Genomic DNA, 13,074 nt, shown 5'->3' on the forward strand with positions numbered 1-13,074 from the left:
TTTCAAATTGCATTTTTATTTACTTTTTCTTATGTTTTAAGTAATTTTCATTGAATAATGCCTTAAAAATTCCATAAAGGTAGAAATAAATTAATTAAGAATGCCGAGATCCACTTCTCACAAAAATACCACAACAATCTGTGCACTTATAAGACTAAGGAAAAATCACCCTTTTCTTTGCTTACACATAAAAACAACGAAATTTATACTACAAAAATTTTGTTGTACTACACCTCTTTTGAAATAAATGTTCAAACTTGGTTTACAATTAAATATAAAACCTGCGTTAATTTCGTAAAATCAGTTACCAAATATTGATATATCTATGCAGGTACACTAACATATGAAAAATTGTTGAAATCTTCAGAAAATACATGATTTAAGAATAAAATTGGGCAAAAAGAATAAACAAATATCATTTGCTATATATATCTAGCAAAAAAATTAGCAGTCTTACTAAAGGTTTTCCATAAACAGAGGCAATCTTTTTTTTCTCCCAATTATCGGAAAAGAGTCAAATTTTTCTAAATACCTGCCTATATTTAAACCCTAGATATCCAAATTTTGTTTTTTATTTAATTTTTTTTAAAGCCTTAAATTCATATTCCTACAATCAATATACATAAGTTTCAACTAAACATTATTTAAATGAAAAATCCATATAAAATAAACATTCAGGGCCCATTATTTTAAGTAGTTGTCTGTTTCATTCAACAGAGTTGGGGATTTAAAACAAAAAGGTCGTCAATTAAATAAAATCTGGATAATATATAAGTTGATTTTAATTAATTTTTATCCAGTAATATCACTGTTTCATTCACACAGAGTTGGGTCTTTGAAACAAAAAGGTTGTTTATCATTGAAAATCTTGATAACATAGATCATACTTTTCAAGGACGTCCAAGCATTTTTATTGGGGGGGGGGGGGGGGGGAAGAATTAAAAATTACAATTTCTGAGATGCCTACAGCATCACAAAGTTCATTTTGGGGGGAGAAATCTTTATGTCATAGAGTTAGTGACGTCTAAGCTTTTTTATTTTAAGGGGGGTAAAAATTAAAAATTTTGGGGATGCCTACCCCTTTATCCTCCACCCCCTAGGACGTCCCTGGTGATATTATGTAAAATCTCGACAACTTGGTTAAACAAGTTTATTAATTTATTGATTTATAATCATACAGATTTTGTTTATAAACCCAACTTATAGCCGTTTGTATTTCCCTCTTTCTTTCTTCGTCCCCTCTCTTACCTGTCATTGTACAAATGGTACCAACAAATTTTGTTAAGTTGAAATATAGAAACCAAACATTTTTAAATATTGTAAAAGTTGCAGTCCCTTCAGTGTATTTTAAGTTATAAGTTTGGACCAATATAGGACAATTTCAATAACTATAATAAGTAAATAATTGTATAACTGAAAAGACATGTTATTTTATAAACTGACTTGATTTAATATCTCAGGAACCATCTTTACGTAATTTTGTTTAGTATTAAAATAAAGCCTTGCTTTAATTATTGTACATCCATATACAACAGATTTATATATAAATTTATTAAAAGAATAGAATTTGTGTGCTCTTTATCCTATTCCATGTTTTGAAGAATAAACTTTAATACAATCAAGTTCTGTGGTGTCCGTACTCTGTCTGTGTGTGTGTGTTTAATTCAACCTGTCTGTACTCAAAAAACGCCTATCTTAGAAAACACTTACAGCAAAACCTTTAATTAATTCACATTTTAAAGTTTGTTTCTTTTAAATATCTTCTATAAATTTTAGTTAATTAATTAAATATAATCTAAGCAAGAATTTTACCCCAAAATAAAATAAAACCTTAATATCTGTAAAAACTTTCTCAATTGATAATAAAACTTTAAAATCCCCCAATTATGTGGGGGCCTATTCGTATTTTTAGCTCTGCAGTATGATTCCAAAAGAGAGTACAAACACACAGACAAACATCCTGTTACTTTATTAGTAGCAGGATGTTTGTGTGTCTGTATATTTGTGCCAAAGGATCTCGCTGCAATCAGGTTCTTCTTAACATGGTAGATTCTCATAGGTCCCGGAAAGATTTGTAACTATTTTGGGGGAGGGTACCACCACCTTCCTAAGAGAAATCACAAGAAAACAAAAAAATTATGTTTCTTGATTTAACAAAGAGCATTCAATGAAACATAAATGTCAAACGCAACATAGACATATTTTAAATATAAAAAAAAACATTTAAAGTACCATTAGAGGCCTCTAGGGGCGTAGCCACTAGTTAGAGCTAAAAAGCTTGGACTTTATCTTAACAATTTTTAATAAATGAATGTGTCTTTATACAAAATGAATATAATTAAGTCATATTAATGATATTAAAATATATTCTTATTAATATATTGATTGCTAAATATAAAACAATGCTTTGCTTTTTAAAATGTTTTTAGAAAAGCATTTTCTGAGATAAGCATTTTTTGAGATAGGCGTTAATTAAGATGATACATTATTGATGGTCCCGAGAATAGCTTAATTTTATAGTTTCAATTATATTATTATCAATTGCCTGTATGTATCCTGTTCAATGGTTATATTACATTTTATCATACATATACAAAGCAATTAACTGATTTTAAATGATTTTTAACGTCACATATCTAAATATCTACGTAGATATGTAGAATTAGATATTCATATAAATTTTTAAATAAAGGAAAAAATGAAAATCCAGGTACCATTATCAGTGATATTCATTACCATATATGGCTTTATTTCTGTGACCATCGGAAGAAAATTTTAAATCTATCCGTAGATAACAATTTCAACATTTTTTGGTTAGTTTAATACGGTATGTAACAAAAGCTTTTATTTTACTATAAATTTGCAAGTAAACTTCAACTAAAAGATTGTTATTTGTCGATTTTGATAGGTTTTTAGATATGTATAATAAAACACAAAATACAACGATGTTTTCAAGGGAATAAATTCGTTTTTTTAAAGTTTGATTTATTTTTCAATGGGAAGTATTTAAGACTTAATTCTCAAAAAAGTAATCTTAAAAAACATTAATCAGTGACATATATCAACTTAATTCCAGCTTCGTGAACACTTTAATATGTATAAAAAAAAGTAGTTTTAGCGAGAATCGGCGAGAATCTAATAATATATCATCCTATCATCTATTCAAGTATCTAAAGATTAAAATAGGATAAAAATACACAAAATAGATACCTAGATACTTTTCCCGCAAAGAGAAATGAATGTATTTAATTGAGTAGATTGGTATTGAAGATAAGTTTATGCGAGAATGGAGTTCTAAAATTATTTGGTGAAATCAAATAGTTGAGTCAATCTTCTTCCCCTTTCTCTTTCTTTCTCTCTCACATTATCTCTACCCTTGTCTCTATATCTCTCTAAGTCTGTCTCATATTCATTTTCAATGGAATAAAGTAAAATGCAAATTGTTACAATATTTTAAAGCTTTAAATTCAAATTAATCCTAAATTATTCACCATATATTTTATTTTGTCTGCCCGTCAGCATTAAAATGGAATTAGGTAAACAAAGCTGCTATCAAAGTTGTAAATATAAATAAACTGTCTTTGACCGTCAATCAATCCATATGAACCTTTGTGGAAATTATATAAATAAGGTTTATAAGTCTGTTAAACGAGATACGATTTTGATAAAGAGGTAGTTACACGAAGTGCATTTAAACTAGAATTTAGCGAACTGCATATTTTTTTTTCTGTTCATTGGTTTAAACTACATCTATATGACATATATTTGAAAGAAATCAAATTTTTTACCAGGAAGTTCCAAAACTATCAAGACTTGAAAGTCATGTTTTTAAGATATTAGCAATTTAATTGGCTCTTTTGTGGTGCCCTATTTATTGTAATACAAAAGGGGGGGGGGGTTAATTCCACCATCTCGTAATCAATGTATAAATGGCACTTAGAATTCGAATTTCGATCTGAAATTTTGCATGAGTAATCCTTGGTAGGTCTATTTTCCCTAAATCGAACAAAAAGTTGGAAAAGTAACCCAAGACCTACCAAGGATTACTCATGCAAAATTTCAGATCGATATTCGAATTCTAAGTGCCATTTATACATTGATTACAAGATGGTTGCATTAACCCCCCCCCCCCCTCTTATATATGTTAAATAGTATTCTTGTAAATTATGCATGCAATCAAACTTTTTAAAAGCATTTCATGCAACTATCCCTTTTGGGTTATCTTTAACTCGTTTTAACCGTCCGTCTGTCTATTTAAACCATTTGGATTGATAGATCATGTCACTTGACGTAATCATTGTGCTAAATTAGTGAACAAATTAATTATCTCTTTATCTTTGTCTTCCTCTCATACAATTATCCATCCAACCTAATTGAACTTTGGAGAGATAGATAGATAGAGATGGGTGATCAACACAAACCTTCACTTTGATATCATTTAAAACGATCAATGTATTCAATAACATGTAAAAAAATAAAACTTAACTATATGAAAGTGAAACAAGCTTAGTTTGTATGAAAATGGTTTATGTTCGACTAAATCTAACTCAACATCTAATAGGTTAGACATAACATGGTAGAAAGATATAATTGGTAGGCCCACAAATTTGGAAAATTAATCTAAGAAAGATTCTATGCGTTGAATTGGAATATTTTTCCTTGTGAAAGATACATTAAGAGGTGTAAATGAATAATCTCCCCAAAAGAAAATTCATAAAAATTCTTGCTAATGCTTTTCCTTCAATTGCCTACGGAACACTGAACCCCAACCCCTATTGTTAAAATACATTAAAATTACAGGGAGGGGGAGGGGACTAGTTTTTTCTTATGCTTAAACAAGATCGATGTCCTACCCATGAGAGACTTCCCTGTACCTAATGTAACCTGACCTAAAGCTAAAGTTAAAACAGACAAATTATAAATTTATTTAAAAATAAGGTGGTTGGGTTGTTGTGTGATCGAATGAGCATTTAAATATAAACCAACAACTTCATTTTATCTGACTCAAAATTTAAGATTTAGTATCTGAAAATCAGAAGATTTCATATCTCTGTGTGTGTGTATTTATGTGGGATTTGGGTGTGTGTATGTGTTTGTTTGTATGTGATTGCAGTAAAATTAGGAAAAGGTTTTAAAATAGTCATGGAAATAGGGTTTATGGATATACTTTCAATTTGTAAGTAAAATTTTATATAAGATACCTATGAAAAAAATAGGGAATTTAACTTTTATTATTACTGAAGTATAAATGACTATCTAATTAACGTGAAAAATATTTTTGTTCTCACGGCTAAATTTATTTATGTCATACCTTGAAATGTTAGAGAAATTCATTTTATGCTACAGGGTAATATGCGCAAACGAGAGCAAGTAATGTAATGAACCTTCCAGCAGTAATATTGCAAACTTTTTGGCGAATTAACTAAGTACTAGGTAATATATCTACATATAATTTAAGCTCAAAAATGGATTAATGACAGAATTTTTAAAAAATAATCAGGGGTGTATATTCTGCACAAGATTTATTTTTTTCCCCTGCTACAATTTTTTTTATTTTTCTTCCCCCCCTAGTTTTTTCTCACCAAGTAGGGGGGAAATAGAAAAATATTTAAAGAACTCTAAATTTTATTCATTTTATCCCTCCTACCACACATTTTTAAAGTTTTTTTCACCAAGGAGAGGGGGGGAAATGGAAAAAATGTTTTCAGTTTTCTTAATTTTTACATTTTTTTTCCCTCCAACCACTTAAATTTTATTTCCCCCCCCCCTGAGCAGGGGATCCAATGTATAATATACACCCCTGAAAATAATAAGAGGATTTTTGTTGAAATTTTATCAAATGTTTTGTTGAGTTTAAAGTGTATAAAAATACTTTTTATCGTTCCTACTTAGTAAGTGACTCATTAATTCCAGTTTTGATAGCCCCGAGGAGCAAAAGGCATGGGCTATAAAAACTGGTACTGTTTTTATGATTTTTCATTTTATTATTCATAGAAAATTGTCCATAATACGATATAAAACATGATCTTTCAGTATGGCTGGGGACCGTTCCTAATCCAACAGATATAATTCGGTTTACAATCCTTACTGGAATATATTGTTACCTGAATGTTTATTACCAGATCTGTCTCCATCCTGATTTCCAGGGGATAAATTCCTTTAAAATAATTAAACAATTAAAACAAAGAAACAAATAGGTAATAGATATTTATGTTATATGGGAGTGAGGAGAATTGACACTTATAAAAATTCAATAATAATTTAGGTGAATGAAAATATGTGTCGTAATTTCTATCAATGAAACTTTCGGATGCGCCCTTAGCATGTATAAAAGGGGTAAAAGCAAAAAAACTAAAACCATCCTAATACTTACACCAACTAGCCCAAAACCATCTCGGGACTTATGTTAAGTATCAATTAAATGACAAAATTAATTGGTTTAGTAGCTATCGAAGTCTAAGAACAGAAGTAAGAACAGAGAATAAAACTTATACCTCATATAAAATTTGCTTTGACCGTCAAACAATATTAACATATTTTTAAAAAAGAATTTGTAAAAGTGACAAATCTTCCCCTCCTTTTATAAAGTTCTTGTACCCAGAACCGCATTAGATAAAACCAGCAATACAGCTTAATGATTTATTTCTTTATATTTTTAACTTTCTAAGGTATCCTTAGTAACAGAAAATGAAACTTATTGAAACTTCATAAGCATGATAAAAGACAATATAAGATGAAATACTGAAATATCTAACTGCAGTAATGGTATGAGGAACATTAAACTAACTTCAAAAGTTTCTATTCTAAATAAAACAACTATTACATGGACAGAGGAAAGTATTTTGAAAGACAGATAATTCAAACTTGCGTCTTGGGTATTATTATTTATAGGGCAAATCTTTGAAAATAATGATTTAACAATTAAAATAATTGTCTAAAACTTTTTTCTTGTTTTCAAAGTACTTCACCTTGTCCATGTAAAATTATCAAAACATTAGTTTTCTACCTATACAACTAAAAACATTTTCAAAACAAAGTGTAAACTAAAAATAGGGGTCAAAAAGGTAAAAATAAAAATTTTAAAGCTAAATTATATATACTTCTTATCATATAAATATAGAAAAACCATTGAACATATAATTCTTTTACTTAACATTGAATGGGCATCATCGACTTTTTGTAGTAGATCTTTTATATTTGCCTTGTTTTCTAATATCATCAATAATTGAAAGAAGGGGAAGGGGGGTGGGGGAAGTTCACCCAATTTAATTTTTTAAGTTCGAGATTTTTGGAAGGTTATATATTTTCATGTGGCAATATCTCTTGGACGGGAGATGGTACTCTCCCCTAAAAGAATCGTAACTTTCCCTAGACCTGTAAAGAGTTTTACTCTAGGGGAGAAGCATATTAGTCCAGCGGTTTAGCAAGATCCTTAACTACATACCAAAATACAGGCAGACACCCTGTTACTTTTAAATAAGGATAAAAAAAAACATTAGGCTAAGACATAAAGATGTGATGAGACTATTCTAAATGTTTTATGCAAATTCTTAGGAGTGAAAATGAACGAAAATAAAAACTGTACAGATTTGCTCATGCTTTAGTATAAACAATATCATACACATTATCAAATATAGGTTAAAATGAACAAAAAGAAAATAGTAAAATTTAGTATATCCTGACTTTAAAAAAAATGTAACACTTATCTAAAAATATATCTAAATCTATGGGTAAATTGTTAAAACTGAATAACACATACTAAACCGATAAGCAAGGAATGGTTTTTTGGGGAAAAAAACGGTAACTTAACAAGGTAGCTTATTGAAGACGCTCTAGGAGGATAAGAAAATAATTTTTGTTTACTTTAAAATCGATAAAATGCGGTATTAGAAATATTGTTGAATTTTTTTACCCTCTCTTGCTGAATGGTAAAAATGGTAAATAAAAACGAAAAAATCTATTCTATTCTAATTGTTAGAAATCCATCCATGTGTCTCTCTAACCTTGTGAGAGCCTCTGTTCTTTGAATATTAAATGTTATCTCTTGTTGAAGCATTTGGCGCTTCAAGTTCTCGCTCTCGAGGCGAGATTTAGCCAGCTCTTTCGTTGTCTCACCCTGTAGATAGGAAAATATTATAGTTAATATAATGGTAAAGAAATTACCTAGCGGCCCCCGTGGCTGCGGCGGAGGATTTGAATTCGCGCACCTCAAGGCGCAGGGAAGCAATTTCTTCTAAATTTCTTTCCTAAATAACCAAACAGTGTTGCATCTTAAAATTAGCTTTTCAGGGGGGGGGGGGGGGTTCTTTATATTTCAAAATAATTTAGAAGAATAAGAGAGTTTGCAATAGACACTGAAAGGAAAGGAACGTTGAAAGGGACATAGGACTTTAAAGCTCTATTGGTTGGCCTCTTATTTCTTTAATGAAAACGATCTAAAGAAGGAGTAATTTTGTTAATCGTTTTAAAGGGTCGGTCGTACATCAGACAGGCCATTGTCTTCATTATTATTATTATTTAAATTATTATTTGCGATATGACATTTTCCATAGAATCTGAAAATATTTTATCAAAATTTGGATTTCATGTGAAATTGGATTTTTAATGCATGCCTTTGTTTTCTTTGCTTGGTATTATTTGTAATTTTTTAGTAAAAATAGAGATATACCCCTTCCTATCCTACTTTATAAAGAAACTTCATAAAAAAATACTCATTTGTAAAAATAATGGATTGATTAAATAAAACTCAACTTTGGACGACTAAAATAAATGGTTTGACGTACAAGCGTACAGATAAAATAATTATCAAGTAATGAAATAAATTCACACAAAACGAAAGTTTAGATAAACTGACCTTCTGACTGATAAGTTCCTCTAATTTTTTCTTGGTTTGTTGAAGCTCGTTACTTAAATTATTTTTCTCCTCCAGCGCGTGCATTCGCTCCTTCAAATGTACCTGAAAATTTAAGGATTGGACGATTTCTCAGCAGAATAAAACTGGTGACTAGAGCATAATGTAAAGGAAAGAAACAAAACCGGTTTAATAAATCCTCCATTCGTCCTAAACTTATCCAATATGAAAGGCAGCATTTTACTTTGGAAGGAAGATTATTAACAGGCCAATATCCTAACCCGAAAATTTCAAGGAATCCATAAGTTGTAAAAACGGTATTTGGTGAGAATTTCTGTTCATACCAAGAAATAAACTAGGACATAATAAGTTTTTGGAGCCTGAAGCTTAAGATTTCTGAAACAGCTGCTCCAAGCGGGTTGTACTTTTTAGAATGATTTACATGTGTCTTTGGTTGGTTTTAGGCTATTTTCATCACCTTTCACTTTTCCCTAGGGGCTAGGGTCGGAGTAACAGGTATAGAATATATTTGAAGATTGATATAACTTATTAGGAAAGGAGATAAAAGGGGACTATCCACGAACAAGAGCACGTGATTCTAAGTACCTTCCAGCATTGATCCTAAGTATATTGACGAGAAAATTTATATTTCACCACTTCAAGTTTAGGAAAAGTAAAAAATGTCCAGCATTTTTAGTCAAATTCTATCAAACGTTTTGTTGAGTTCGAGGTGTCTTTAATTGTTCATGTTGTCAAATGATAAAAATAAAAAAAAAATCAAAAGTACATTAACTAATATCTATTTCTCATTTGTATGTTTAAATTAACGCTAAAAAGGATTAATTTACAACATATATAACATGAGTATTCGCATATCTAACATCAAATATCCATTTTATCTAAAAATTAGCTTCATAAAAGTATTTGTTACTATATCAATTTCTTGTACATAAAAGTAAAACATATAAATATATATTGAAGTCATTTATACTGTACCCAAGTCGTAGTCAAAATATGTGTCTGTACAAGTCAAGTTTTTGAGTAAAAGATTTACCACATATATCACATTATTATAAATTTTCAAAATCAATCAAAATACCTAAAAAAAAACTGGTGAAACATAAATTTTCTCGTCAATATATTAATGATTAATGGTGACCTATTATATTATGAAAGAAAATACTTAGGATCAATGCGGCAAGGTACTTAGAATCATGTGCTCCAGTTCGTGGATAGTCCTCTTTGCATTAAAATCTCCACCCCTTTCCACTCACTCCAATGTTTAAAAGCTAGGAAAAGCAGAATTACACACACTTACAAATAGGCTGCAGATTAATTTATCATCCATGTTACTATCCCTGGACAACACTGACCTGTAATCTTTCGTTGCTTTCAGTAAGAAGTTTATCAACTGTGGCTGACAGACGTTGATTATGCTCTTCGTTCATTTTCAAACGTTGTGATAACCTAAAATAAATATAAACTTTTTACATCAACAGAATAACATTTTAAACTATTAAATGCATGATTTTATAACCGATTAGAAAGCAGCATAACAGACAAAATAAAACAGTCAGACGGAGTCAAACAAATGATTTTCTTGCAGATTCAAAAATGGTTTCAGTACTTACTGAAACTTTACCGATTAAATTTAGTGCAGTAATGAAAGGTAGGGATTATGATATGTCAGCCTCCCACAAGAATTAGTTTTATCAAAAATTATACCACCCCTCCCTCCTCTCAAAAAAGATTTAATTTATTTAAAGCTTGGAAACCGGGTCACCCACTTCTCTTTGAGACAAGCAAGTTCAAACAAGATTAGTTTTTTTTTAAACTAGTTCCTATTATGTGTACAGATAACTAAATCCCTTAACGTTTAGAATTTATTTTTAGGAAGCTAAATAATTGAAAATCTGAGGAAAAAGGTGAAGATTTAATTTAAACCAGTGTTGTGGAGCCGGAGCCACTTCTGGAAGCGTGGGTTAAGCTCCGGGGGTAGCTTAAAAAATATCTAGAAAAAAAAGATTTTTATACCTTGATTAGGTAAACTTAATGTTTAAACTTTATAATTTAGAAACCCTGTTAAGTGTTTCAAGTCCATTTTTTCTCAAAAATTTGAATTTTAAACCTTTAAAAGAAAAAAACAGACTTGGAAAAAAATTCTATTGAGTTTTTTGATTTTAGGTAGGATTGGGATCCGGGTTCATTTTTTTCAGAGGCAGCTTCGCGGAGCCGGAGCTGGAGCTACAACAAAATCGAGCGGATCCACAACACTGATTTATACAGACACACACATCCTACAACAAAAAGGCATAAATAACAAACCTGCTGAGATCTGACGTTTTCTCCTCTAAGGAGGCCTCCAGCTGCCGCACATGCTCCTCTGCCGTTCCCTGCCGCTCTTGGGCAGCCGCCAACGCCTTGAAATTAAAATATATTAGTTTCTTGTAGCTCTCTATTCTGAAGAGAATTTTTTGCTGTCTGAAGTTTGTATGTCCAGATGAAGAAATTTTGGCTTTCATCTAAAATAGAAGCCGAGTTAAGGTCTCCCCATAGAATTTCAATGTCCCCTGAATTATTACAGACTGACCGACAATTTTAATGAGGCATGCAGAATCTTCCATAAAAAGCAACCGCTTAAAAAAAGCAGCGAAGAGAAACACGATTCCTCCATGAAAGCTTCAGACAAATGGAATGATGCTGCGCTACTTAAAAAGGTTTTACATACCTCCATCCTGTCCTTGAGCTGTTCCTCAATATCTGGCATGGAGGCGAACTCTATCAACTTTTGTTCCGAGATGTCCAGCTTCTCGGTGATGGCTTTGATTTTGTTCTGGAAGAGATTGATTTGTTCGTCCTGGGAGAAAATAAGAAGATTAATTTTATGAAAAAACGTGCAAAGTACGTCCAGAAATTTTTAAAAAATTCTGGAAAAGGTTACCATAGGCCGAAATTTATAAAGAAAAACCGACACCCTTGTTCTCAAAAAAATATATTCTACTACTAAAAAAAAACTTTAAAAATCTATTAAGGATAACAGTTATAGACGAAAATTATGAAGAAAAAAAAAATATTTTCCATATGAGTACCTTATTTTTAATTTCTTGGTCTAATCTTTCATTGAGATCATGTAGCTGCGTGGCTTCCCTTTGTGAGTTGAGATATCTCTTCTCCAGGGTTGCTATCCTTTCCTCCTGGTCCTCTTTCTGGGCCATAGTTTCCTGAAAATATTTCAGTCAAAAATCTTATATTTACAGGAAGGGAGAGGCTATTAGACTGCAAATTATACTGGTCCCAACGCTTTCTAAACACATGCATTCGTTTGCTTAAAGACTTTGGGTACTTTGAAAAAATTAAAATAATAATTTAATCTAAAGAAGTTTTGTTTATCCTAATTGGGGATGTACTGTACTTCAATTTATCATCAATTGTCTTATCCAGTAAGATCTCTGATTATTTTCCAGTCAAGTAAATTGGGTAATATCGATAGGAGATCTTTAAAAACTTACATATATACACAATTAAACCTTCTATTACTTTAGTATGCATATTTGTCATAAAAAAAACATTATATGAAATAAGTAAGTTTAGGTACTTTTTCTCTATATGTATTATTTGGAAAATAATTTTGATATTCTGTATGTTAATAATAAAGGCAATTGTGTATAATTGTATACAGATAGATTAATAGCATTTTTTTTCCATACCAGCTAATGGACTTTACTAGGGACTAATGTATGGTAAATGGCATTAAAAAATAATGTTTTTCTGTTTCATAAATTACAATAACCAACAATGAAACAAAACGTATAATTTTTCCGTGTGTTTATTCTTTTATATTGGGAAAGAAATTGGTTCAATGTAAGGTGACAAAATTATTTTCTTTTTTAAATGAATTATTCCTTTATCCTTGAGTTTATTTACAACACACTGAGAAGTAAAGGGAATATGCACGGGTGTGCCTCAAATTCCGCATATAATAACAAGCACAGGACTAGTTTAAATAGAAAAAAAACTGTTTGATGATAAAGAGGAGGTACCTCAGGTAGTGCAGGGAAGTTTATTCTGTTGTAAAACTAAGCTTTGCTGGCGATTTAATAAAATTATACAACAGCGGTATTAAATACACACCATACGCATGACAGGGCTAATTGTACGATGCGCTATAATTTCCACCAATTTTGTCATAATTAGAAAATGTTTCATTTAAGCTATAAAAAAAA

General features: G+C 30.5%; 1 protein-coding gene across 7 annotated transcripts in view; it reads right to left on the bottom strand.

Moving 5' to 3' along the window:
- Liprin-alpha (PTPRF interacting protein alpha) overlaps positions 1-13,074 on the bottom strand; it is a 55,072-nt gene that overhangs the window by 15,876 nt on the left and 26,122 nt on the right. For 4 of the 7 annotated variants that reach the window (XM_080162432.1, XM_080162434.1, XM_080162430.1 and 1 more), the window contains 7 exons: positions 11,941-12,072; positions 11,580-11,708; positions 11,177-11,271; positions 10,225-10,318; positions 8,855-8,956; positions 8,004-8,116; positions 6,105-6,157 (listed from right to left, as the gene is read on the bottom strand). In XM_080162432.1, the coding sequence (XP_080018558.1) occupies positions 6,105-6,157; positions 8,004-8,116; positions 8,855-8,956; positions 10,225-10,318; positions 11,177-11,271; positions 11,580-11,708; positions 11,941-12,072 (718 nt within the window). Of the gene's footprint in view, positions 1-6,104; positions 6,158-8,003; positions 8,117-8,163; positions 8,247-8,854; positions 8,957-10,224; positions 10,319-11,176; positions 11,272-11,579; positions 11,709-11,940; positions 12,073-13,074 lie in introns of all 7 variants that reach the window. The other 3 variants (XM_080162433.1, XM_080162435.1, XM_080162431.1) reach the window with 1 other exon arrangement.

This window comes from Acartia tonsa, chromosome 5 (assembly GCF_053477335.1).
Source record: "Acartia tonsa isolate MP-2025a chromosome 5, ASM5347733v1, whole genome shotgun sequence".
Taxonomy (NCBI): domain Eukaryota; kingdom Metazoa; phylum Arthropoda; class Copepoda; order Calanoida; family Acartiidae; genus Acartia; species Acartia tonsa.